A 26,418-nucleotide genomic window follows, 5' to 3' on the forward strand; every position below is an offset into this window, starting at 1 on the left:
GGCAGAAGTCGGGCAAAAACTGAACGTTTTATTTTTCCAGTCTACCACAGGATTATGATGACATAACCATGGCATGCCTAAGATCACCTCATACTGAGGAGCTGCAATGATATTTAGGGACAAGAGCTCAGAGTGTATGTTCCCTTGTATTTCCACGGATAAACCTACCTCTCTTGTTCTCTCTGTTATCTGACCTGACTTTAAAGGCTGCCCGTCTACCGCTAAGACTTCCTCGGGTTTCTCTCTCGGGATACGAGGTACAGCCAGGCAAGACACCAGGCCATCATCGATAAAGTTGCCTGTTGCCCCTGAGTCTATCATAACCATAACATGATGGTACTCTTGCTCACATTCGAGTGTCATTCCTATCACTAGATGTGATTCGGTTTCTCCTATCCCAACAGTGGATAGAGAAGTGAGCTTCCAGTCCTGTTTTCCTTCTATACCTGAACTAAGAGTCTCTGGTTTTTCCGTCTCTGGCACCGTGGACGAAACAGCCACTCTCTTAAATCTATTCCCAGTACTAGATGTCTTGGATTTGGAGGGGCATTCTCTGACGTAATGCCCCTTCTTCCCGCAGTACATACACAAACCTTGTGTTCTCCTGACCTCTCTCTCCTCTCTAGATAATGGTGCTCTGAGTGCTCCGATTTCCATGGGTTCAGGGTTATTGTCCGATCCCCCTGATACCTTACCAGGGGAACGATCGAAACCAACTGATCCTCTTTCCCATTTTCTCCTGTTTCCCCCTCTCTCTGACATCCGGCTATCTAACCTTAATGCTAGATTAATCATGTCCACACACGTTGTTGGCTGAGGGTCAATTTGGGTCACCACGTCTTTTAGGTCCTCCTTTAACCCTTGATAGAAAAGGGACATCCTTTTCTCCTCCGGCCATTCAGCCTCAGCCACCAATCGGGTAAACATGGTCAAATACGTAATCAACTCACTTTTCCCTTGTCTCAACTCTAGGAGTTCCTTGTCCGCACTGAATGTAGTTGCCTTATGATCAAATACCTTCTCGAATTCTGCCCTAAACGAAGACCAATCCGACAGGATGTCATCGTTATTCTTGGCTAAAGGCACCGCCCAATTGGCAGCGTCCCCGACCATATAAGATATGGCGAAAGCCACCCTTGAGTGATTTGTAGGGAATGAGGCTGGTTTGCACGAAAAGTGTAACAATATCTGAGTCAGGAAGACCTGGATTTTAGGGGGGTCACCTGAGAATCTTTCGGGATTGGCCAAGGGAATGGGTGGAGGTACCGTGACTTGTATGGCAGATGCAGGGGAAGAGGCATTAAAGGGGTTTCTAGATAGTTGATCCACCTTGTCTTTCAAAGCGGCAGTCTCTGCCTTAGATGAGGCTAACTCCTGCTGAACCAGTACTAATGCATGCAACACATCCTCCATGGACGCCATTATCACTACAAACGGACCGGGCAGAGTAAAATATGTGGGTACTTGATTCTGTCAGGTTTCCACTCTGCAGGATCCGTCCGCAGTAATAAAGCTCCACCTCCGGACCTCCCGAACACCCTGAATGTATAAACACAGGGTGTTCAAGCGATACGGTGAGGGAAAACCCCCAAAGGGGAAAAAACGGGAAGGGAAAGGAAGGGGACTGCAGGCAAAAGGAAACTGTAAGACAAAATGCACAGCAGGTTAATACAGTACTTAAATCCTACTCTCATAATATTCTCGCTAAGGGATAAGAGGTCACCTTTGCGGTCTTAGCATTATCTTCATCTATGCAGTAGTATCTCACAGAGCGCCTTCTATCCCTAAAGAATACAAGGACATCCATTACTACCCAAAGCATTCATCTGTAACATTGCCTATACGTATGCAGAGTAAATACGAAATACATACCCCCCAATAGCTCAATGAAATCCGTTATCAAATATGCCCTGGTGCCAATTGAATCTTGGCAGCAGTCAGTCTTCCAGTATAAAGGAATAAAACAAGCAAAACGCTTGTTCTACGCAAAAGGTTCTTTTAACTGACTGGTAACAGATTTCCTCATCTGCACCTGTAAGTATCAAGAGTAAGACCCCAGTCGCAATCACGGAACCCAAACACGGTAGGGCGTGGTACCTATAACACTGCCGTCCGCTTTGGTACTTATAATCCACAAAGCAAGTGATAAGAAGTTATTTCTTCATGACGGTAATGCGGAGATTATTCCCCTTACACTCCGCCACTGGCGCCAGATTAGAACGTCTCCAATACAAAGAACAGAAGCAACGGAGAACACTCACAACTCGAGTGAGCACTGTAATGTTAGATGCCCAAAACAAAACAAGAAAAATCAAGAAAGACACGCGACTGTTATAAGAGCTACCCGCTCTATACTACACAGACGTTGTTACAGTACCAGAGCAAAACGCCTCCACTCCTGACGCCGATCCTCCTCCCGAAACGAGTCACAGGAATGGTCCAAGAAAGGTCGAGAGCAGCCGCTCCCGCTTCCGAATTCAGAATCAAGTACACCTTCCTCACGGGCATGCCGCACTATATCTGGTCGGGCAGCAAAGGATCATGGGAGTTGTAGTTAAACCCCCAAGGCCCATGGGAAATGTAGGTTTTGTCTAATATTTAGGTAGGCGCATCGGTAAATCCTGACACTATGATCCAAAACCTAAAGATTATTAAAATTAGAAAGTTATGGTGAGCTTCACAGCCACACCTTCCCTAAATGTACTGCGTTTAGGCATCTCACATCACAAATAATGTCATCAACTGTGATAAATCAATGCATTACATAACCACTAACATCATCAACTTTAATGGCATTCAGAGACACTGTCATTTGCGTACATCATTGATATCACAGCAGCCACATAATATACCTGGTGGACATCTATGAAACTGATAGGCTGAATTCAATCTATCAATATATTTGTAGAGCGATTTTTGTTACTCGTGAGGGTATCCGGACGTTGGTAGGGTCCAGTTGATTAGCCAGGTCTGTAGGGACTTTTGAAACTCTGAAGGAGATGGGGAGAATCAGAGATGAAAGGGTAGCTCATTCCATTTCTTCGCTGCTAGGTAGGAGAAGGAGCGACCTGCGCATCTGCTTTATCTGATGCCGGGAGTGAGGGTTACAGAAAGGGAAGCAGAGCCAAGGTGTCTGGTGGGTTGAGGGAAGTTAAGGGGATGGTTGAAGTAGGCGTGGTTCAGGAGCTTGCTCTGGCATCTTTTCTGTACAGGGAGCCAGTGGAGTTCCCTGAGTTAGGGGGGTGATGTGGGTTTGTCTATGGAGATCCGTGATGAGTCTGGCTGCGGCATTCTGTATGGTCTGTAGTCATTGGAGGAGGTGAGATACGATCCCTACGTAGAGTGCATTGTCATAATCCAATCAGCTGGAGATGAGGGCCTGGGTGATGGTGCATCTTGAGTTTTGTGGTAGCCACTTGAATATCTATTGATGCATGCTGTGCCATCAGCTTTCTATATGTAACTATTGATGTTGAAATCTAAAGCCATATGTATATTCCACAGGACCTCAGGCAGTAGAACTGAGCACAGGGTCTGAATAAAAGACTGGCCTAGCACCTAGAGATTGGCAGTTTTGGGGGGAAAGGCAACACTCAGAAGGCTCTCTGAAAGTAATGCCAAGCTGGAGCGCACTCCTGGTTTGAACTTGTATAGCTGAACTGATCCCTTCTGATTCGGTGCTCTGGTGGGTATCTTCACTGATTGAGGTATTGATTTGGGACAGGCCAAATATGGAGTATACCACACAGCAAGAGAGACAGACAGACCAGTGATCAGCTTGGTTCCGAGCATAACAACAAAAACATTCCACCCTCACTTTTTGCTGTGAGATTAGAGCGGATTGGTTTAAGCTGTCAACCTTCTCAGAGGATGGTTAAAGATCCTGAAAGTCCACTCTAAGAATAGTAGTAGCTACAAAGGCCAGAGCTTTATAAATTGAGGAAGCTTTGAGTACTCCTTGAAAAGGAGCTGTGCTCCTGTCGTTTGCTGCTAGAATCTTGCAACGCCTACTTTGTTCTGGCTGAGACTAATTTCCTTCCATCACTTGTTTGCTATTCCTCAGGACATATTAACAGTTACTACAAAGGACAGAAGTGCACTAGGTTTGCAGTGGAGTGTCTGCTCTGCACGTTTCAGTCTTGGAAGCCTGGCTGCCTCCACATTCAGCAAGTGCTGTCCAAGGATGATGCTCTGTGCATCTGGCTAGAATCCTGTGGCTCATCGTATCAGACTTTGGTGTGTGCCAGTAGGTCTCAGAAGAGAATGCACCACCCTCACCAAGGGAATGGAAGGCCATCCACCCCAGGAAGAACGGAGCTGATACATTGATCAAGGGAAGTGCGTAATTTGGAGGAGTGACTTCAATGTTGGCTTCCTGACCTTGCTCAGTTGCCATCCACTAATGGCCACTGATCTAACACCAGAAGTAAAGCAGCTTCCCTCCTTCCTATTGCACCATGCTTAACTCCTTCAATTTCTAGTCTCTACTCCCATTTGAGGCTGGCCTCGGGCTGGTGCAGTTCCAATTCACAACCAATGTGAAGCCTTAGCTCTACCTCATTTTCTCCCTCTAGCAACCTCAACCGATTTTGCATATACTCCCCTCCAGCTCTGAAAGGCACTACTTCAAGCATGGCTTTAAATGGGTCAAGTCCATCCGGTTCTCAGATCTGGTAGTAATTCAAAATGGATCCCTGTCCTGGCCCTATAATATTATTTTTAAGCTTACTACTAAAAACACTGACGGATTTCTGAACAATGAATGTAAAAAACGTGCTTTATCTTAAAGAGCTAACAATCACTGACCAAGCCAATCCTCCTGCCTGGTTTTAGCTGTGTGGCAGTGGTGTTATATATCTGGATGCAATAGCAGAAAGCTCAGAGAGGCACCAAAATACTGGTTGGGTGGCACACAGTGGGAATCACAGAAATGCTGTTTATATGTTTAGGCCACACCCTGATTTACATAGACCACACCCTTTTTAGAGCCCATCCTCCCCTTCCCCCACCTTGTTCTTCATCCCACTTTAAAGCCCTGAGCTCCTCTATGGGTCCCAGCAGTTTGCACATCTACTTGCCTCACTGGTGTTTGTAGGGGGACGTCCTCACTCTTGGGCATTGCTGACAGTGTCTCCAGTCCTAAGCCTTTCAACTACAAATGATTGTTGATTTTATGTGGAATTAGTTCTATGGAAGCACAACAAGACTACAACACCCAGAATGCATTACGCGGTCACACAAAACAGGGCTTTGAGCAGTGTATTAATGGCATGGTGGGAGGTGGTTACTCTACAGTGTTTCTTAAAGTGTGACGAACATATTTACATCGATTGATCACATCCCAAATTGGGAAACACTTTGCAAACTGTTGGAGAACTAAAGGGGTCAGCCACTACAGGCTCTCGGTTGCCGATTTGTCATAAATGCAGATTGAGAGCAAAGACAGTGGTGCAGACTAAGAATGTCGAAACGCCATCAGAGGTCATCAGATCGGAATTCCCGCACCTAGAAATTATTCATGCAGAATCGAGCGATTATTTCCTGGTGCAGACCTATTCTGGACTACGAGTTTTCTCATTTGAAACTGTGTTTTCTTGCGGAAATCGGTATAATTTCTGCACCGATTCCAGCATCTTTTTTTAATCTCAAACAGGGGACTTTTTCCCCTTCACATTTTACTAGTAATCCTGATTCGAGCGTATCCATGCATGTCACAAGTCTCTAAGTAGAATCAAAAAAGTTGCAAGGTAGGACATATACAACATGAAAAACACAGCAATTGTGTTCATCTTAATTGAAGTAAGAGCAAGATTACAGTATGGTTTAAGAAAGCAAAATAGCATTGTGTATCATAAACGCACCGCATTGTCTTAGTTGTTTCAAAAGGTTTTCTTGTTTAAGGGTTCATCCGCTCTCTTCCTCCGCTTTGCTGTGGTCGCTGTAAAACTTAAATCGGGATGGGGTAGTAGTGTGTCCTCCTGGACCCGGCTTCCTCGTGCCGGTGTGACACTGATCACTGCACGCCATTCCGATCTGTGCTGCTGCACGCGCTGCTCTGGGCTCTGTTTGTGGGCGGTGTCGGTGGGTGGGGCTGTGCTGCCTCCTAGCGAAGGTGCTTTGTTGTAACCTGAGATTTGGAAGTTGGTAACCATGGTCACAGGTACACACGAGAGGGAGGCGCACAGGTTGTTCACACGAGAGCCCCCCTGCACAGGTGAGACATACGCCGCCCGCTCACAGAGTCGCCGAAGGAAGGCCGACAGACAGACGGACACCATGCATCGGTTCAGGGGCACCGTGGCCTGCCTCTTCCTGCTGCTCCCCTCTCTCGGCATGGCCCAGACCAGTATCCCCCTCACCCGGCCGGCCACCTGCGACGCCTCGCAGTTCTTTAACACGGCCACCCTGGGGTGCAGCAGCTGTGACGCTAACAGCATCAAGAGTGCTGATGGTGAGTGTTTGGGAGAGAGTGCGGGGGGCGGAGGGGGCTTGGGTCAAGGTTGCTGATGTAGGTAACCCGGAAACGAATCTTTTTCCGATTATTTGCTTTACCTTTGCTTGGGAAAAGGCCGTATGTTTGGATCTGCTTGCAGAATGACAAGTCTGATGAAACTGCAGATTTAAACTCAATCGCCATAAAATGGAGTACTGTTGTATTTTCCCAACAGGGAATTGCGCCTGCTTCAGAGTCACAGCCCTCTTCTGAAAGCAGCAACAGTGCAGAACATTCTCCGTTCAATGCTGATGAAGTGATTTATTCACAGCTTGTGTGTCTCGAGTGCTCTCTCTCTCTCAATCAGATTTGTGGCGGCTGGTAAAATTTGAAAGTGGTGAGGTATAAAAGTTTGGTATGACTTTTATGTAGTGAGCGACGTGGGCAAGCTTAATGGACAAACATGAAGTCCAGCGATCCTCTTCCAGAAGAAAGAAATGGAAAAAAGATCTGCACATATTCAACCTCCTTGCTTTCCTCTTCAGCACCCTCTTTTCACTCTTCCCCGAATGCACTTCCTTGCATCGCCCTCACTTCACCACGTCCATACATACACAGCACTCTCCAGGCGTGCAATGCCCATTGGGATCATAGAGCTCCCCCCCCCCCCCCCCATCGTGTCTGTCAGCCCGGCTGAGACAGCCTCCCGGGCACAGGCACAGCCAAACCTGGGTACTTCACAGGTCTTTAACCCCTTCCACGCTGATGACGAGCCCAGCTCGTCACGTAACATGCGCTTTGAAAAATCTCAGCGTACGGGCGGAATTCCGCCCGCACGCATGCGGTTAAAAGACAATTTGCTTGTTAATGTGGCTTTGTTGTTTTTCACCCCTTCTTAGAGCCCCTGCATCTCCACTCTGCCTCTGGCTAGAAGAATTAGCCCCCCCGGAATGTTTTTTTTAGTGCCGCCCCCCCCTTGAAATTTGGTTCTAGTTGCGCCTCTGCCACTCTCTCACGTTTAAGCACTTTACTTTACTTTTGCCCTGTAAATATTTTGCTGCCTGTGCAACCCCCTCTCACACATTTTCACAAATTTGCAATTACAACTGGAATACATGACCATTGTTCTGTGTGCTCTCCAGAGAGGCCAACCCACTGACAGGCACTTTGATTTGGCGTCAGCGTTAAAGCTCTCAATGAAAGCCCCTCATAAACACCTGCACAGCTCAAAGTAGGCACTGAAAAAATTACAGAAAGAAACACAACCTGATTAAAAAGCTAACTCTGAGGGAGGCAAAATTAAGTAAAACTTGAAATAAGAGAGCAACTAAATCGCTGGCATGCATTGCCTTAACGTTTTTAACACTCATTGTTCATAAATCAATCCATGTTTGTGGCATTAATGTTGTTAAGGGCATGAAGATTGGGCCAGTTTTAATGTCATACAGCAGATAACTGTCTATTGTAGCACATATCTCGTCTTTGCCCTTGACTCAGATATTTGTATCAACTTGTGGAAGAGGTGTGGTGCAGGGGCCAGTGCAATTGACGCCGGAACACTTGGGCTCACAGTTCGATCCCCTGCAGCAGGTCAGCCCTGCACCATGTGACTCTGGGCAATAGCTTGCCGATGGCCCCCAGTGCCTTGACGCCCTTTGGGTAATTGTTTGTGCTTTACAAATACTGGATTTCATTTTTCATCAAGGGAACAAGAACACTGGCCTGCTCATCTTTTGAATCCATTTCACAGGGGACCAAATACTGTAGCTTCACTTCCTAAGGGAGCCAGCAACATGCAGCCAGGACCAAGGGTGTCACAGTGAGGGAGGTTTGCTTGCTTAGGGGGTCTCAGAACAAAATACATAACCCTTGACCCTTTTTCAGGCAGACCCTTGACCCTGTTGCAGGCAGGTCGCTCCCTATGCCGCACAGCTCCACCTGTTGTGCCTGTGTCCCTTGCACCCCTACTCTCGCTGCTGCTGCGAGTTTGAGGCCCTCCTCAACCCGCAGGCTCCCGCCTAAGCCTCATCCCTGGTGGCACAGTGGTGAGCCGTAAGTATCTGTCTGCTCGCTCTGTTCCATTTTTTTCTGCCTGTCTGTCATTTTGTTGTATTCTGTTCTGCTGTTATATTAAAGTGCTTCAGTCTGTATTTTCTGCTATTGATTAAACTGTTGTAGTCTGTTTTCTGCTTGTACTCCTTTTTCGTACCCTTTTTCTGCCTGTTTTACCCCCTTCCCCTGTAGCCCTCCCAGCTTTTCAGCCTTCTCCTTCCCGCTGCTGCATCCCCTGCGGCCTGCCCCCCTTGCTCGCCCATTCGCTCCCGCCTACCAGCTGCTCCTCCCTCCCATCTCCCCTTCTTATGGTGGCCACTGCGTGGCCACGCGCCGTAGGCGTGCTGGTGGCGCACCAAAGGCAAGCCCGTCTGCACCAGGACCGCACCCAGCATCAGACCCCCTGGCCCCAATGAACACCACGACACCGGACGCCGGTACGACATCAACATCCTCAACGCACTCAATGCCGGCCGCTCATTCACCTGATTCCAGGCCACCCCAAAGTGCACCCACGGATCCTTCTCTTACCGGAACTGCAGCTTCACCAGCCTCCAAGCCACCGCCCACCCACCGGGGCAGGATGCAAATGCCTCAGTTGTATACTACTTAACACCTGCTCCGCCCACAAGAACGACATCGAACCCTGGGACCTACTCAATTCAGCCTCCCTGGATGTCGCCTTCCTGATGGAGACCTGGATGAACACCTCCTCGTCGCCCGCCATCGCCATCTCGGACGGCTACAAGATCACCCACAGGGACCCCACCAACGGAGTAGGGGGAGGAATCGCCATCGTCCACAGGAACACCCTCCGAATCTCGACCAGCACTGATGGAACCCTCAGCGCCGCCGAACACCTGCACTTCCAGATCCACACTGATCCCAACACCACCCTCAGAGGAACCCTTATCTACAGACCCCCCGGCCACGGTTCAGCGACTCCATCACCGACCTCGTCAGCATGCATGCCCTCGCATCCACGGACTACATCCTCCTCAGAGACCTGAACTTCCACCTCGAGAACACCAACGACAGCAACTCCACCACCCTGCTCGACAACCTCAGACTCAAACAGCTCGTCTCGACTCCTACCTATTCTGCTGGACACACGCTCGACCCCATATTTTCTGCCAGCAACAACGTCAGCTTCTGCCACACCACCAAAGTTCACTGGACCCACCACTGCTGCATCCACTACACCTACGAGAAACACACCACGCACCACCTCCCACAATGGACCCCCCCCCCCACCACAGCTGGAACAAGGTCATCGAAGACCAGCTAATTGCCACCCATGCCCGAAACCCACCAACCAACATGGACACTGCCGCCCGCAACCTCAGGCAATGGATAAATGATTGAGCCAACACTCTCGCCCCAATCAAGAAACCCTCAAACAGACACACTGGCAGAAAAGCCATGTGGTTCACCGCCGACCTCCAGGCATCCTAACAGACCTGCCGAAGACTCGAGTAGAAGTGGCACCTCGAACAGACACCTGACAACAGCACAGTCAACAAGAACGCCATCCGCAGGCACCATCAACTCATCCGCACCGCCAAAAGGATCTCCCTCAAGGAACGTATTGACAACAACGCACACAACAGCAAAGAGCTGATCAACATCATGAAGGAACTCTCCTACCCCAGCTCCAACTCCAACAACATACCGACCTCACAAGATCTCTGCACTCTCTAGCCACCTTCTTCCACCGCAAGAATGCAGACATCCACGACAGCTTCAACAACCAGACCCCCCTGACAGCAACCGACACCACAGAATCCCCGCCCACCAGCCACACCGGCCTCCTGCTCTCCTGGACCCAAGTCAGTGACAACAACACCATCAAAATCATTAACACCATCCACTCAGGCTCACCATCCGACCCCTGCCCGCTCCACATCTTCAACAAAGCAAGCTCCATCATCGTACCCCACCTCCAGAAGATCGTCAACAACTCCTTTGAGACCGCCACCTTCCCGGAGAGCTGGAAGCACGCCAAGATCAACGCCTTACTCAAGAAACCCAAGGTGGACTGTAAGGACCTCAAGAACTTCCAGCCCAGCTCCTTGCTCCCGTTTCTGGCAAAAGTCATCGAGAAGATTGTCAAGAGGCAACTGGCATGCTTCCTCGAAGAGAACAACGCTATGGACTCATCCCCATCTGGATTCCACAGCAACCACAGCACCGAAACTGCCCTCATCGCTGCCACCGACAACATCAGGACCATGCTAGACAACGGCGAAACCACAGCCCTCATCTTCCTGGACCTTTCGGCTGCCTTCGACACCGTCTGCCACCACATCCTATGCCCACGCCTCCACAGCGCAGGGATCTACGACAAAGCCCCGGACTGGACCACCTCCTTACTCACCGACAGAACGCAGAGTGTCTGCCTCCCCCTTTCCGATCTGAAGCCACCAAGATCATCTGAAGCGTTCCCCAAAGATCATCCCTCAGCCCGACACTCTGCAACGTCTTCCTGGCACCGCTCGCCAACATCGTCCGATCATATGACTTTAACATCATCTCATACGCTGACAACACCGGGCTGATCCTCTCCCTCACCAAAGCCCCCACCAAAACCAACCTCCACGAAGGAATGAAGGGTGTCGCCCAGTGGATGAAGACAAGCCGCCTGAAACTGAACTCAGACAAGATGGGGGTCCTCATCCTCTGCTCCACCCCCTCCCCCTGCCTGCGATGACTCCTGCTGGCCGATCACACTGGGAGCCGCACCGACACCCACCGACCACGCATGCAACCTGGGGTTCATCCTAGACTCATCGCTATCAATGACCCAGCAAGTCAACGCCATCTCATCCTCCTGCTTCAACACCCTCCACATGCTCCGCAAGATCTACAGATGGATCCCCACCGGAACCAGAATGACGGTCACCCAGGCCCTCATCAGCAGCAGACTGGACTACGGCAATGCCCTCTATTGGTAACCACAGCCAAACTCCAGAAACTATTCCAACATACAGAATGCGTCTGCACGCCTCATCCTCGACATCCCCTGCCACAGCCACATCACAGGCCACCTGAGAGACCTGCACTGGCTCCCCGTCAACAAGAAGATCACCTTCAGGCTCCTCACCCACGCTCACAAGGCACTCCACAGCACCGGACCAGCATACCTCAACAACCGACTCACCCTCTACACCCTGAACTCCACTCAGCCGACCCCGCCACCATTCCACGCATCCGCAGAACGACCGCCGGCAGCAAATCATTCTCCCACCTCGCCGCCAAGACCTGGAACACCCTCCCCATCCACCTACAGCAGACACAAGACCTACTGACCTTCAGGAGACTCCTCAAGACCTGGCTGTTCGAGCAGTAGCAGCACCCCTCCCCCCACGATCTTGAGACCCTCACGGGTGAGTTGTCCGCTCTACAAATTATTTATTGATTGACTGATTGATTATAACACCATTATCGAGAAAAAGGCACCAGATCACCCATGCTTGTATCCACTCCTACGTGTGACAAATGGGAAAAAGTGGGATCTATGCCTGTGATTGAAAGACAGCTTCTCTCACACAGGGAGGGAGACTCCAATGCCCCAAACCATGAAACTGACGAATCACTGGCCTGTAGAAAATACTGCCGTAGACTACAAAGGCAACAAATAATTATGAAGGGCTTTAGAACAGTAAGCCCTGCTTTGTTCATCACAGTTAAGAAAGTTGATTTACTTCCTGGCTTCCGTCTCCTGATTCAGAGCAAGGCAGGGTGACCAGCCTGGGACAAACAGCCCAGACTTAAATACATGGATTTGTTTAGTGATACAATTGTATCTCTAAATAAATCTATCTATTTAATATTTGTACAGGAATGTGAAGGAAATAAATGTAGGGGGGCACAGCCCCAGAGCCCTAATGGGAAATCTGCCCCCCTCTCCTCCTACCTGTAACTGTTACCCTTCCTCAGTAACATTTTACCAGCCCCACCTCCGTGCTAAATTAGCGTCTTACATCTTTTACGACCCTCTTAATCTTACCAGCCCCCCTTACCTCCCCTACTCTCTACCCAGTCTTTATTTCCCTGCCTTAATCTTTCAGTCATTGTTATTCATTACCACCAGGGGTGTAACTTGTTCAGTAAAACTGGAGGGGTATGAGTCTCAGATTTCCCAACAATCACGAAGGAATATATTTTATCAAAATACATAATCTGACATGCAAGGCACATGAGAAGGGTTAAAGGGGTAGCGGAAAGGGAGACAAACGCAAATTGGTTATGGTGTTAAGAGAGAAATGACAATATTTTGTAAAATAACTAGCATTTTTTTAACACTTTCAAAGCAGAGAGAGTCTGTGTGTTTCTGTCTGCGTTCGTGTAAACATTCCTTGTGAAATCTGACAGATACTTCACCATGCCCGACTGCAAGCACTTGTACCCAACTATTTTCCAGAAAATATATTTTTTAGGGGATGTAACACCTAGAAACACCCCCCCTGAAACTACGCCCATGATAACCACTCTTCAGCTTCCTCGCCTACTTTCTCCATACACTCCAGTTTTAGTTTCTGCAGCCCCTCCTTCTTTTGCCCCTATCACTCACCTAGTTTTAGTTACTGTTCTCTGCTAACGGCTGATGGGCAACCTCTTTAAAAGTTTTTTTCCTACCTACATTTTTTCTTGCAGTCAGTTGTTTTTCCTCCAGCAGCACAAAACATGTTGGAATAGAAAGGCAGATGCTTAACGAGGGAACAAAAAAACTGCAAGTCTAAGAATGCTTTGTGATGTTAGCCAGAAACAAACAGGACTTGCTAGAAGTCCCTCTCAAGATATGGAGTCATGCCTAGGAATAGGCAACGCAGCGGGTTATTCTCCATTGGGGGAAATCAACATTCTTAACCGGAACGCGCAGGGTTAACTGAACAAGGTCAAACGGAGGGGCGGTGCTTCATTTGGCAAAGAGATATTCGGCTGAAAACCTACTACTACAGGAGACTCATCTTCTGGGTACTAAAGCCTTTTGCCTCTCCCGATTTGGGTTTTCCATGGTGCACCAGTCTGGCTTTACGAGGGGGGTGCATGGTACAGCAGTGCTTATTCACCACAGAGTTCCACTCCAGATTACACAACACTGGTTGGATCCGGGTGGCCGTTTTACGGTTATACCTTTTTTCATAGCCGGTGAACAGATCACGTTAGGAAGCATCTATGCCCCTCTGCCGTTGGGACAGACTTTCATCGACAAACTGACACAGTTATGGGGAGATCTTCCGGGAGGCCTGAAGATTCTGAGTGGAGATTAGAATGACATCATGGATCCCTCCGACAGGTGGCGGGCTAGACCATTAGATGTTCCCCCTTCTAGAGCCAAACTGAACATATTGGCACATACATTGGGCTGAGCAGACTCATGGTGGGCCTTTCATCCCTCTGAAGCCGGGTTTACATATGCATCGTCCGTCCACCCCTCTCTTTCACACCTGGATTATCAGTTCCTCCCACACCGCTATATACACAGGGTAACACATGCCTCTTTCATGCCCGGGGTCTCTCCGATCATTCACCAGTTCAACTCAAGCTGTGCCTGCAGTCCTGTCCTGCCCCCTATCGATGGCATATGTCTCCCTGGCTGCTCAGAGACGCAGAGTATCAGGAGATGTTACATCGGGCAACTGACGATTATTTCAGTTTCAATGTCGGAACTTCCCCGTCATTCTATGGGAGGCTTTTAAGCCCATGATTAGAGGGACGGATATAAGCTATCACACGGGGGATAAAACGGTGCTGCCTAGCACAGATTCATGTGCTGGAAGACAGATCGGTCAATCTGCATTCCCTAATGGTGGAGGGCTCTGGCACAGGCGCCCGCCGCAATCTGCTGCATGTTCAGCAGCAACTGCATCAGATGCTCACTGATAGCACCAAAGAGGCCTGGTTGGCGACCCAATATAGGATTTATAAATGGGGCAACAAGCCCAGCCAGATACTCCATGGCTATGCCTGAGCATCCCTGATGCAGGTTCCCCTATTGAGGTCCCCAGATGGTGACCTGTGTGCCTCCCCCGAGGCGGTGGTTCAGGCCTTTGCCATTTTCTGTAAGAAGAACGCGAAGTAATAGCAGAACTTCTTATAGATAACTTTTTCTCCGATATCCCTCCTTGGTGCCTCCCAGACGAACAGCTCGATGCCCTAGATAAGCCCATCTCCCTGGACGAGCTGCAGACGTGCACCTGGCCCAAACAGGTTCCTGTGTGGTTTCATGCGCTCCCATATGGGGACTCTCGGCCCTCATCTACTCAAGGTGCAATACAAGGCCTCAGAGCAGTGCATTCTACCAACAGATTGACGACACGCCGAAATCTTAGTCATCCTCAAGCCGGGCCACCCTCCAGAAGATCCGGGTTTGTATCACCCCATATCCCTGTTGAATTTTGAGCCTAAATTACTAGGGAAGGTCCTGGCCGACCGCTCCGCATGTGTATACAAGATCTGGTGCATCCAGATCAGTCTGGTTTTATGCCACAACACTCCATCAGTCACAACATTAGACGCACCCATAATGCTGTGGTGGAAGCCCACCGTCTAAGTCGCCCCATGGTGGTCTTGTGAACAGACATTGATAAGGCATTTGATTTGTTGAGCTGGACCTACCTTTTTAAACTCTTAGAGGCCGTCAACCTGGGACCTCGTTTTCGTGCCTACGCAAAACTGTTATATACAAACCTCACCGCCTCGGTTCGCGTGGCCGGATATTGCTCGGCTCCCTTCCCCATTCACAGGGGAACGAGACAGGGGTCCCCCCTTTCCCCGCTTTTATTCACCTTAGCTATCGGGCCATTGGCGTGGCTGCGCCTGGATTCTGTCTTCAAAGGGCTGGACTGGTCGCCAAGTGCTCGAATAGGATCGTGCTATATGCTGATGACAATGTATTCTTCATATCAGATCCTTGGGCCACGGGTGCTCCAAATCCTGCGGATATTTGGGGAGACCTCTGGACTATGTGCTAACCCCCTCCAAATCTATCCTATTCCTCATATGCGGCGAGCAGAGGAGTCAAGCTTGGGCCTCGCAGCTGATCATCGCAGCTGCGGGTTTCAAGTACCTTGGAGTATATATCACACGGTGTCCCAATGAAGCTTGGTCACGCAATATTGCTCCACTGCTCCCCGCAGTACGCAATGAGACAACGGTGTGGTCCCAACCTCCCCTTTCGCTATATGGCCAGTCTGCCATTTTCAAAGTGGTGTCGCTGCCACGCTTGCTTTATGGGCTGCAGAATTGCCCATATCCTGTCCCCCCCGTGGTGGTTTTTCCAAATAAATGCGCTCCTGAATAGGTTCCTCTGTGGGGGGGTGCGGTCTGGGTGGCACTTGCAACGTGTATTCAGTCTACCTACTGTGGTGGGATTGCAGCAGCCGACGTTCGGGCGTATTTCTGGGTTTCGCAACTCCTGGTGTTCAATGAATGGTGGTATAGCTCTCAGGCAGACCCAGCCTATGCCGTGGAAAGGCTCTTCATGGCGGATACCCCGCTGCTCCACCTTCTTACAGCAGCTTGTCCTTGGAGGCGCTTCCCCCAGCCTGCCAGACAGTAATCCAGATATAGAGGCAGGTGGCCAGGTCTATGGGTTGGTGGGGCATGATGACTAGTGCTACTCCCCACTGGCAGAGATCACACCTTTGGCCTGTCTCAGCCTTGGTGGGGTTTCGCAGATGGGACGATATAAGGATATCTACACTCAGAGATATTTATTTATTTATTTATTTTGAAAGTTTTGTATAGCGCGAACAAGATCTTTGCAGATATCAGAGCGCTTCACATAGAAAGGGGGAGCATGAGGGAACATAGTCAAACAGGTAGGTAAAAATGCTAGTAGTACAAACACGTGGTAGGCTAGAAAATCACATAAATCATTAATACATATAAAACAAATAAGCCACGGGGTCGAACACGGAGTACAGATCAGTGCGGAGTCTTAACAGAGTTCAGAATAGCACTTCAAGTGTATTTAGCCATGAGGATAGCTTTTACTTCTTTCTTAAACAGTGTAGTGGAGGAGATAAGCCTCGTTTCAGGGGGGAGTGAGTTCCAGATCCTGGGCGCCATTCCTGAGAAGGAGCGTTTATAAGTTTTTTCCTTCCGGAATCTTCAAGGCTTCAGCAGAAGATTGTTTGTGCCTCTGGTGTTTCTAGAGCCGCCAGAGATTGTCACCTTCTGAGAGAGATAGCTTGGTGAGCTCATGTGGACAGCTTTGTGCGTCATGCAGGCGATTTTCAGATGTATTCTGGCTTCGAAAGGCAGCCAGTTCAGGTGTTTAAAGTCAGGGGAGATATGTGAGTGTTTTTTTGAACCAGTGATGAGTCTCGCTGCAGCGTTTAGAGAAGCTCTTAGGGGAGCAGTAGTAGTTAGGGGGAGTCCGCAGAGGGCAATGCTGCCATATTCAATTCGAGGGATGATTAGTGCTTGTACTGCAGTTTGGAAGTCATTGGCAGGGAGGAAGGGTTTAAGTTTCCTCAGGGTATTGATTTGGTAGTTCGCTCCCTTAGTTGCCTTGCTGATATGTTGCTGCATGTTGAGATTGGTGTCAAGTGTAATGCCTAAGGATTTTTCTGAGTCTACGATGGTGGGTTGGACATTGAGTGCAGTTAGGTGTTTAAGCCAGAGTTGTGTGGTAGATATCTTGGCGGGAGGTGAGATAAGAAGGAACTTTGTTTTCAGAGCATTGAGTTTGAGATGATTATCGGCAAGCCAGGATTGGGTGCTTCTAATCGTTGAGTTCAGGAGCAAAATGTCTTTGGGGGATTGTAATTTGAGATATACTTGGGTATCATCAGCGTACATGTGAAAGTGTATATTGGACGCTTGTAACAAGGTGGTGAGGGGTTCCATAACTAGGTTGAACAAAGTTGGGGATAGGGAGGAACCTTGTGGGACGCCTAACGAAACAGGTATAATGCAGGAGCCCATACTTATGTCTTCCAGAGGTTGCAGGAGGATTTCAACCTCCACAAATCACAGTTCCATAGGTACCTACAGCTCCGCCATGCTTTGTCTCCACTGATACGACATCTTACGTCTCTACCCGAATTTCCCAATTGGAGGGTATGTAGTTGATGGGTGATCTGGGTGCTCACAGAATCTGTAAAATCTATCAAACCCTCACTACACACTCCAAAACTACTATACATTGGACCCGGGCGGCGTGGGAGGCGGACTTACCTGCCCTGACTGATGATGATTGGGCCGAGGCGCTGGCTAGCCCAGGTACACTGCTGTTTCCACTAGATGCCGGCTGATCCAATTAAAATACCTCCACAGAATATATTACACCCGTCTCCACCTCTGGAAGATGGGGGCTATTCAGTCCTCCACATGCCTCCACTGTGACTCGAACGAAGGGTCGTTTCTCTATATGGTATGGAGTTGCGGGGCACTGCATCACTTCTGGTCGGGCGTATTGTCTTGCATGGGGTAGGTATTGGCATGAGACATCGCAGCAGACCCTAGATTGTTACTTTTGCACAGCACAGAAGACATTGGGGGGAACAGATATAAGAGACACCTCTTGTTCTTGTGCCTCACACTGGCTAAGCGAGACATTGCACAACACTGGAAGGCTACCTCCCCCCCTTGTATTGCGACCTGGAAAACGCCTTAGATAAGTGCATGTCTGCTGAAATTGCAGTGTTTCAGGAGAGGGGTTGTCCACAGAAGCACAAGAAGATCTGGGCCAGGCGGGCTAAATATCAAGGCATCAACTTGTCTCTCCTAACGCAGCCAGTGAACCAGGACTCTCTTGAACGGCTGGTAGTAAATGACTCGCCAGTTGAATGCAATAGATCACTACAGATGTGGAGGGAAACTAATTTGCTGTATTTATATCTTTTTTATGGTATGTATGGTGCATGGTTGGGGGTGGGGGCTGGGGGGTGGTTCGTGGTCTGATGTTCTGCCGACCTTCTGGGTGGAAATTTCCAGTACCTATAGTCTTTACAATCTGTCATTCACTTGTACGATGCTTGCCGGGCTCTGCCCATTTGATACAACAGAAAATCAATAAAATCTGTTAAAAAAAATAAATGAAATGGAGTCATCAGGAGCCATGCGATAGAGTGGTGTATAGTGTCTGGTGCCTTCTTTGAGGTCAATTGACCAAAATTCAAAGTGTATCAGAAGTGACAGCTAATGCCCTTTGACCCCAATGACATACAGGAAGTGACATCATTTGACCCATTTTGCCTTCCCTGGAAGCAATTCTTTGTGGCCTTTGACCCTGGTATATAACACAGATAGTACAGTTAAAAATCCTAAAATGAGTCCAAAAATAAAATATAACATACCTTTATCATATCCTTCCATGTCTTTCTTTCATCATCTATGTTTCTCACAGTTCTGACTCAGGATCTCTCTCAACTTCACAGCTGCAGTTCTTGCCTTCCTTCTTCATCTTTCTCTAATTGCCACCTTTTCATCTTATAAGCATACTTTAGCAATTTTTCTATATCACCCTATGATTCTCTTCTTTCTCCCAATTTACATATTAATCCTTCCTCTGTAATTCTGTTATAATGCATGGGATTCTGTTATCCCTGTATAAACGGTAGTCACTCATTTTTTTTATAATCATCCACTTGTGATGCACCAAGTTGCCAATTATAAAACAAGCATTGAAAATGCAACAGGTCTCGTGTTTGGTTAAGTCAAAGCCATTTGCTTTGCTAGTGGTATTGTATAGCAAAGCAAATGGCTTTAACTTAATAAAAGGCGAGACCTATTGCATTTTTAATGCTTTTTTTTGTTAGATACAGGGAGATTAAGTGATTTGCCCCGAATCACAGGATGTTGAGCGTCGTTGCAGAGACTCGAACACGGTTCATCAGCACTGAGGTCGATAGCTCTAGCCGCACGGCTACATCCTCTCCCCAGAAGTGAGGGATTTAGATCATGGTGAGGAGAGAACTAGGCGGACCGTCTGTTAGAGTCCACTTTTAACAAAACGTTATAGTGTAGAATGCGCTCAAACACTATTAGATCAATAAGCCTGCCTCCTGGGGATTTTAAACATACATGAGGAGTTTCAGGGGCCCTGCAGTGCCGCTGGCATATTTAGAATTGCTTGTTTCGATGTCACATTGAACCAAGATGGCAAGGTTGCAGTTCTGTGAGTCTTCATCAGAGGTGGGACTGTCTCCAGTCCCCAGAAATGCACAGCTAAACGCCACTTTGGGCTGTACCTATATTCGAACATTATTCTTTTGCTTATTCCACATTTATCCGTGATAGTCCAACTCAATCATGGAGATGGCAGCAAGAGAACTGGATTGAAATACCGGACGGTTTTGGAAATGATAAAAAAACAGCATGATTTTTATAAATTACTGTCGGACTAATGTGACTTTCATTTCTGTGACTAAAGATGTCTTTTAGTTGAGCTGAATACACATGGGAACATAGAAAGATGGGACTTGTAGTTTTGTGGCAGCACAGACCTCAGGTGTAATCATTTTATCATGAGAAAGGGTGGGAACTTTTCGTACAATTCGGACCAACCAGAGCACAATATATGTTGTTTAAAAAGAGGGAGGACGGGTGGTTTGGTAACTCTCTTTTTACCAGAGATACAATGTAGCTGTTAACGCTGGGACGGCAGGTACGTGTAAGCTAGGCGAACATGTTTTTTAAGCATAGAATGGGGATGGTTTTTTTTCGAAAGGGCTCCTAGACGATGGTATCTAGGTTAAATACCATTAGTTAAAAATGTGTTAATGAAAAGATTTACTGCTTTGTTGAACTTGAGGCTATGGCATTTAACACAGAGGCTACACCGTTCGAGAAACATGACTTCCACGTATTTTTTTAATGCATTGTAGAAATTGTTTGCTGAGTTAAGAAAAGAAGGGCATAGATCAGTAGGATAAAGTGTGGCTTAGCGCGATAATGCAGCATGATGCAATGTGCATACAACAGGGGTTCGAATCTGAGGTGGTACTTTTTGGTTAACATGTGTAGATTAATTTAATGTTTATTGAGATGTCTTTTTAATGAAAAGTAACAGTTAAATGTGGTTGGATATGCACAGATAGTGAAAAATGTATTTATAGGGGTGAATCAGTTCGGTAATCTTGTCATATTTTCATAATTTACAGTGACCCCCGAAGAAGGGCTGGATGCCCGAAATGCATTGGGTTATACAATAAATACTGCCTAAAATGAATTCTCGTCTTTGTCATATTCTTGGTCAAAGTCCTCGTGACACCAGGAGAATAGTAGAAATTTGAAAATTAACGTGCACACGAAGTGCGCCCTCTCGTCTGAGAAAAATTGGAATATTGATGATAAATGAGTTGGACTATCACGGATAAATGTGGAATAAGCAAAAGAATAATGTTCGAATATAGGTACAGCCCAAAGTGGCGTTTAGCTGTGCATTTCTGGGGACTGGAGACAGTCCCACCTCTGTTGAAGTTAGTACCCCTGTGCTTAGGGCATAGCACTACAGGAAACTGCACGCACTTAAGGATTAAAAAAAGGATACATAGTATTAAAATTAGGTTTAATAACATTGGAAGAAATTTAGGTGTGCGTCCTGCCTTCATGAAAAAACATTATAGTTCTGTGAGTCTGCCATGAAGGGCTTTGATAACATGATCGCGTTGAGCGCGATCAGACGTATTGTGGTCCGTTGGTGCATCTCCCCGGGATATTAAGTAAGCAGTGATTCTGCTAAGCGTGGTTTTAAGGAGCTAAGAGCACAGTAAGGTGGAAGATATGCAGACGGTTAAGTGATGCCAGCTTCTCCCAAGAACGGAATCAGGGAGAGCGCGATTGGACGTATTGAGGTCCGTTAGTTACACTTAGTCACCGGCCTCGGTAATGCAGCCGCCCCCTCCATAGTGCCAATATCGGCCCGCACACCATCCCCCCAAAATATGATGCACATCATAAATAAGTAGACAAGACAACTTGTTGTTGGGAAAAAGTAGCTGCAGGTTTATTAGCATAAAATGCCAAAACATGGTGGGTTAACTTACAGGTGATCCAAAGGCAAGCCGCCCCTCGCAGCTTGCCACCTGATAGGCCAAGAAGCCCGCGGCCTTGGCCAGACGGTGCTTGGCGGTTGAGGTGAGAGGATAGCCCCTCACCTGTCCGGTGAACCATTGGTCCACCCTCTGGCTCACACCCCCCCCCTACGAGGGGCGGAGCGTTCAAGCGACCCCCGGTTGTCCAGGTAACCAACCGCCCGTAGGATAACTGGGCGCCGTTGCACCCCCAGGGTCTACCGCACAGATCTCCCAGGGATATTGGGCCTCAGCACCCTTTGTGCTTCTGCATAGGGTACTCCTGAGTACCTTTCGCCTCTGGATCATCCTGTAACTCCTCCTGCAACACAAATAACAAATATTATAAGCATAGCACCCCCCCGCCTCCTGAGATGTAGGGTAAGCGGCAGGGAGGGCAACATCGAGGGCAGTGAGAGCACAAAGAGGCCGCTCCGAGGGAGGGGCTGGCCTAAATACCCCGACCCCCCCCATGACGGAAGTGACGTCCCAGCAGCGGCCCCAGCCGCTGAACACCAGAAGGTTGGTGCGCTTGCCATCTTGTGGCACTACGGTGTCCGCCCTCTTATGAGGGTCACCTGTGGCAACGCGTCGGGCGTCCTGCATAGTGCCAATATCGGCTCGCACACCATCCCTCCAAAATTTGATGCACATCATAAATAAGTAGACAAGACAACTTGTTGTTGGGAAAAAGTAGCTGCAGGTTTATTAGCATAAAATGCCAAAACATGGTGGGTTAATTTACAGATGATGCAAAGGCAAGCCGCCCCTCGCAGCTTGCCACCTGATAGGCCAAGTAGCCCGCGGCCTTGGCCAGACGGTGCTTGGCGGTTGTGGTGAGAGGATAGCCCCTCACCTGTCCGGTGAACCATTGGTCCACCCTCTAGCTCACACCCCCCCCCTACGAGGGGCGGAGCGTTCAAGCGACCCCCGGTTGTCCAGGTAACCAACCGCCCGTAGGATAACGGGGCGCCATCGCACCCCCAGGGTCTACCGCACATATCTCCCAGGGATATTGGGCCTCAGCACCCTTTGTGCTTCTGCATAGGGTACTCCTGAGTACCTTTCACCTCTGGATCATCCTGTAACTCCTCCACAGCCCTGGATGTGGCGACCGTCACAGACAAGGCCCCCCACCTGAGCTAACCTCCTAGACGCAGCCTGCTGAGAGAAGGGCTTCCTGAATGTCCAACAGAAATAAATCCATGCCTACTTTGGAAAGGTGGACTCCTTCTTCGTCAAGGCAACCAGAGGCTTTGGCGTGAAGTTCCCCATGTCGAATGAAGCCGAAGCCCATCAGCTCTGCGAACTTACGCATAGCGCAGTTTACCTTCCTTCGCGCCACTTCTATTGCTTGCCCAGAGCGAGCACCTAGCCAAACCCGGCGTGGAGTGATCTCAGACCACCAAAGTTCACAAGGTCCTAATAAATTGCTGATCTTGGTAATGTTCACTTTCATGTCCCTCAGGAGGAACCTTTTACCTAGGATAGGCAAGTCATTTCCTCCCACGTGCAAAATAAGCACGTCTGGGGGGGTGGGCGTTCCCTTGTAATTCTCGTGTTAGCAAGCCCAGCACCCCGCTCCAACGCAAGCCAGTGATTCCTCGCCACACAAACTGAGTTTTGCTAAACCCATGATTCCACTTCCTGCTTTCTGCCCACCGGGCCAACTTGGAAACCCCCTCGTGGCCCAGCACCCAGACCGTTGTTCCTGGTAAATAAAGAGAAGTGTAGTATGTAACTTATTTATTTCAAACATAAAATAAACACACTAGTAAAATTACCACACTGCAAAACAAACACTGCAAAACACTTGTACATGGGACAGGGCCAAGAGAGCCCAAGATTCACAATTGTTGCTTCACATCCCATAACAGAATTTAAACATCTCCTGTGCTCACTGAGCACTACCTGCTGCTGTCTGGTCTGATGTACCTTTTGTAACAGTCAGATGACCATCTCCCCAATTGTTTGATGCCCTCTACGTGCACCCCTTCAGTGGATGCCGTTGTGGCAGCACCTATGCGGAAGGAGTGGGTGCTGAATTTTTTGCCTCTCGTTGAGACACCTGCCGAAGCCAAGCAAGCGTGCATGACATGTTCCACTTGGTATTTGGTAAGCGGCGTGCCATCTGCATGCAAGAGGAGATATCCCTTACCGGGAGGACGGATAGCGAGGTAGGTCGTCAGGAGGCTAACAGGGCAAAAGTTGGTGAGCCTAGGCTTTGGAGCCAAAGTTCTATCTCCCTACCCCTCTGATCAATTTTGGATTGGCGCAGGGTAATCTTAAGTGTGTCTCCCAAAGCTACAACATCCTGCAGAGCCAATGCTACACCTGACATGTCATTCTTGGATTTGGCGACCAGCTCAGAGATCCTAAAAGCACCAAAGAAGGCTAAACTGAAAGCAGATGCAAACAAGGCAGACTCGTGAGCAGCGGAAGTAACCTGAGGCAAGCACAAGATCATACTCTGGAGTGTTGTAAAATCAATAGGAGATCTGTTGTCGGGCACTTTGAGTTCACCTCTAGCCCACCCTTTTAAAGCTGCCATGGTGACAAATGCCCTGGTAGGGTCCGCCTGTCCTTTCAACTTGGCCTTGTGACTAATGGCTGCTATGTGACCTGAGATCCAGGAATGGCTCATTTTGTTGTCTTTTGCCCACAGGATGAAGGCCTGGACTTTCAATTCTGCTGCCTCCCCAGAGTCTTCCCAAGGCCCAACAGTGGCACAATTTTTTTTTCACACAAGCCTTGTATCTATTGATAGTGTTCGGTGCCAGAGACATCTCCCCCAGGGCCCTCATCCTGTTCACCACTTCAGAAGGTACCAGAGGTGCGCTGGGAAAAGGGGGGCTTCCTCTCTCGCTCTCGGCCAAGCTTCGCAGAACCGTTGCCACTGAAAACGAGAGAGAGCGTCAGCCGCGATGTTCTGTATACCCTGAATGTGACACGCCCTGCATTCAACATTGTTATAAAGGCAAGTACGCACTATTTCGCGCAGCAGGCATAGCACCAAGGGGCAACTAGCAGAGTGAGAGTTGATGGCCTGTACTACTGCGAAGTTGTCTGACCACAGCAGGACCCTTTTGGCGGACAGGATAGAAGGCCATAAGTGGAAGGCCACCACGATGGGGAAGAGCTCAAGTACTGTGATCCTGGAAGTAACTTTTTTCTTAATCCAGGCGTTGGGCCATTTCTCTGCGCACCATTCCCTGTCTAAGATGGCCCGAAAACCATGCCTGCCTGAGGAGTCCGTGTAAAGGGCAAGGTCAGGGCTGCCCGCCCAGGGAGCCCTCCAAATCACTGCCCCATTAAAATTGCGCAGAAACTCAGCCCACATGGCCAGATCGTGTTGGATACCTTTGCTCAGTTTCACCATGTGGTGTTTTTTGGATATGTTAGCAGTGGCCCTGGCTAGTCTCCTGGCAAAGACCCTACCCGCTGGAATGATTCTGGCAGCAAAATTGAGCAGGCCTAGGATGCCTTGTATACATCCAGGGAAGCTTTGTCCAGCCCTACCAGCGCTTGAATCTTGCTAGACAGGTCGTGCACCTTATCCTCTGGTAATCTGGACTCACCTGCAACCGTGTCTATCTCTATTCCCAAAAATGTCAGGATTTGAGCTGGCCCCACTGTCTTACCCGGGGCAAGGGGGACCCCCAGGTGGTCTGTAAGGAGAACAAAATCTGCCAGGGCCTGTGAGCACAGCTGTGTCCCGTCACTCCCGATAAACAAAAAGTCATCCAAGTAATGTGTCACCCCCTCTACACCGTAAGTGTCTTGGAGTGCCCATTGCAGGAAACAACTGAAAGCTTCGAAGTACGCACAGGACACATCACAACCCATGGGCATGTAAATGTGTGTAATGTGTAAATGTGTTGGACTTGTAAAGCGCACAGCTGCCCGTAAGCGTCCCGGCGCTGGAGACCGCTGGGGAACCCGTCCTGGCTTTCCCTGTGAGATGGTCCCTCCTGGTTATCTCCAAGGTGAAACCAGGCATCCCCAGCGTCTGTGGGGGGCCGTTGTAGAGATGAGGCAAGCTTAATGCCCAGAGTTGCCGAGTGTGATCCCTGGTTAGAGTAGGCACCGAGGCGAGAATTGTCGAGTCCGCTGACCCTGGTCCACAACCCTACCGCGTCGGGAATTGAACCCTGGTCCCGGGCCGTTCTCTGCTTCCGGGTCTGCCGCCTCTAACCAGTGAGCCACTCCACTCCACTTGTCAAAGTAAAACATGCCGTTGAGTTTGAAACCTAGCAGGTGATAGCTGCTCGGGTGGACTGGTAGTAACCTGAAAGCTGATTCAATGTCTGCTTTGGCTAACCAGGCCCCTCTGCCCGCTCTCCTGACTAGATCCAATGCTACGTCCAGCGTGGCATAAAACACCGAGCATGCTCCCTCTTCTAGCCCGTCGTTAACTGACATCCCTTTAGGGTAGGAAAGGTGGTGGATAAGTCTAAAGGCACCTGGTTCTTTTTTGGGCAAGACCCCCAGGGGAGATACAACAAAATTCTCAAGGGGTGTGTGTGGGAAAGGACTTCCTATTCTGTTCAGCGATCTCTCTTTTTCCACCTTCGCCCTCACCACATCTGGTTGTTCCTTGGCAGATCTAAGGTTGTCCGCATCCCTGCTTCCCAGAGCCCCTGTGAAAGGGATCCTAAAGCCTTCGTGGAAACCAAATAAAAGCAAGCGGCTGTCTGCCTCTAAGGGATAACGCCTGAGCAAAGGAGTGATGTTGTCAAGGATCACAGGGGACCCCCCCAGTGGCGCTAGCCGATAAGAACTTGATAGAGGAGGGGGTGAGCCTGGAGAAAGGGGGCGCCCAGAAAGATCGCTAAACTGCAACAGGGGAGGGACTGAGAGCGTGCAAGGAGAAGCCGTACCCGGAGACCTGCTGCCTGACCCCAA

The 26,418-nt window shown here is 48.9% G+C and overlaps 1 protein-coding gene across 2 annotated transcripts in view; it reads left to right on the top strand.

The window, feature by feature from the left end:
- Positions 1 to 6,210: 6,210 nt before the first annotated feature.
- Positions 6,211 to 26,418, top strand: part of LOC144799736 (meckelin-like) — a 347,109-nt gene continuing 326,901 nt past the window's right edge. For both annotated transcript variants that reach the window (XM_078671255.1, XM_078671257.1), the window contains exon 1: positions 6,211 to 6,451. In XM_078671255.1, the coding sequence (XP_078527381.1) occupies positions 6,277 to 6,451 (175 nt within the window). In that variant the 5' untranslated portion in view covers positions 6,211 to 6,276. The remainder of the gene's footprint in view (positions 6,452 to 26,418) is intronic.

This window comes from Lissotriton helveticus, chromosome 12, assembly GCF_964261635.1.
Source record: "Lissotriton helveticus chromosome 12, aLisHel1.1, whole genome shotgun sequence".
In the NCBI taxonomy this organism is placed as follows: Eukaryota; Metazoa; Chordata; class Amphibia; order Caudata; family Salamandridae; genus Lissotriton; species Lissotriton helveticus.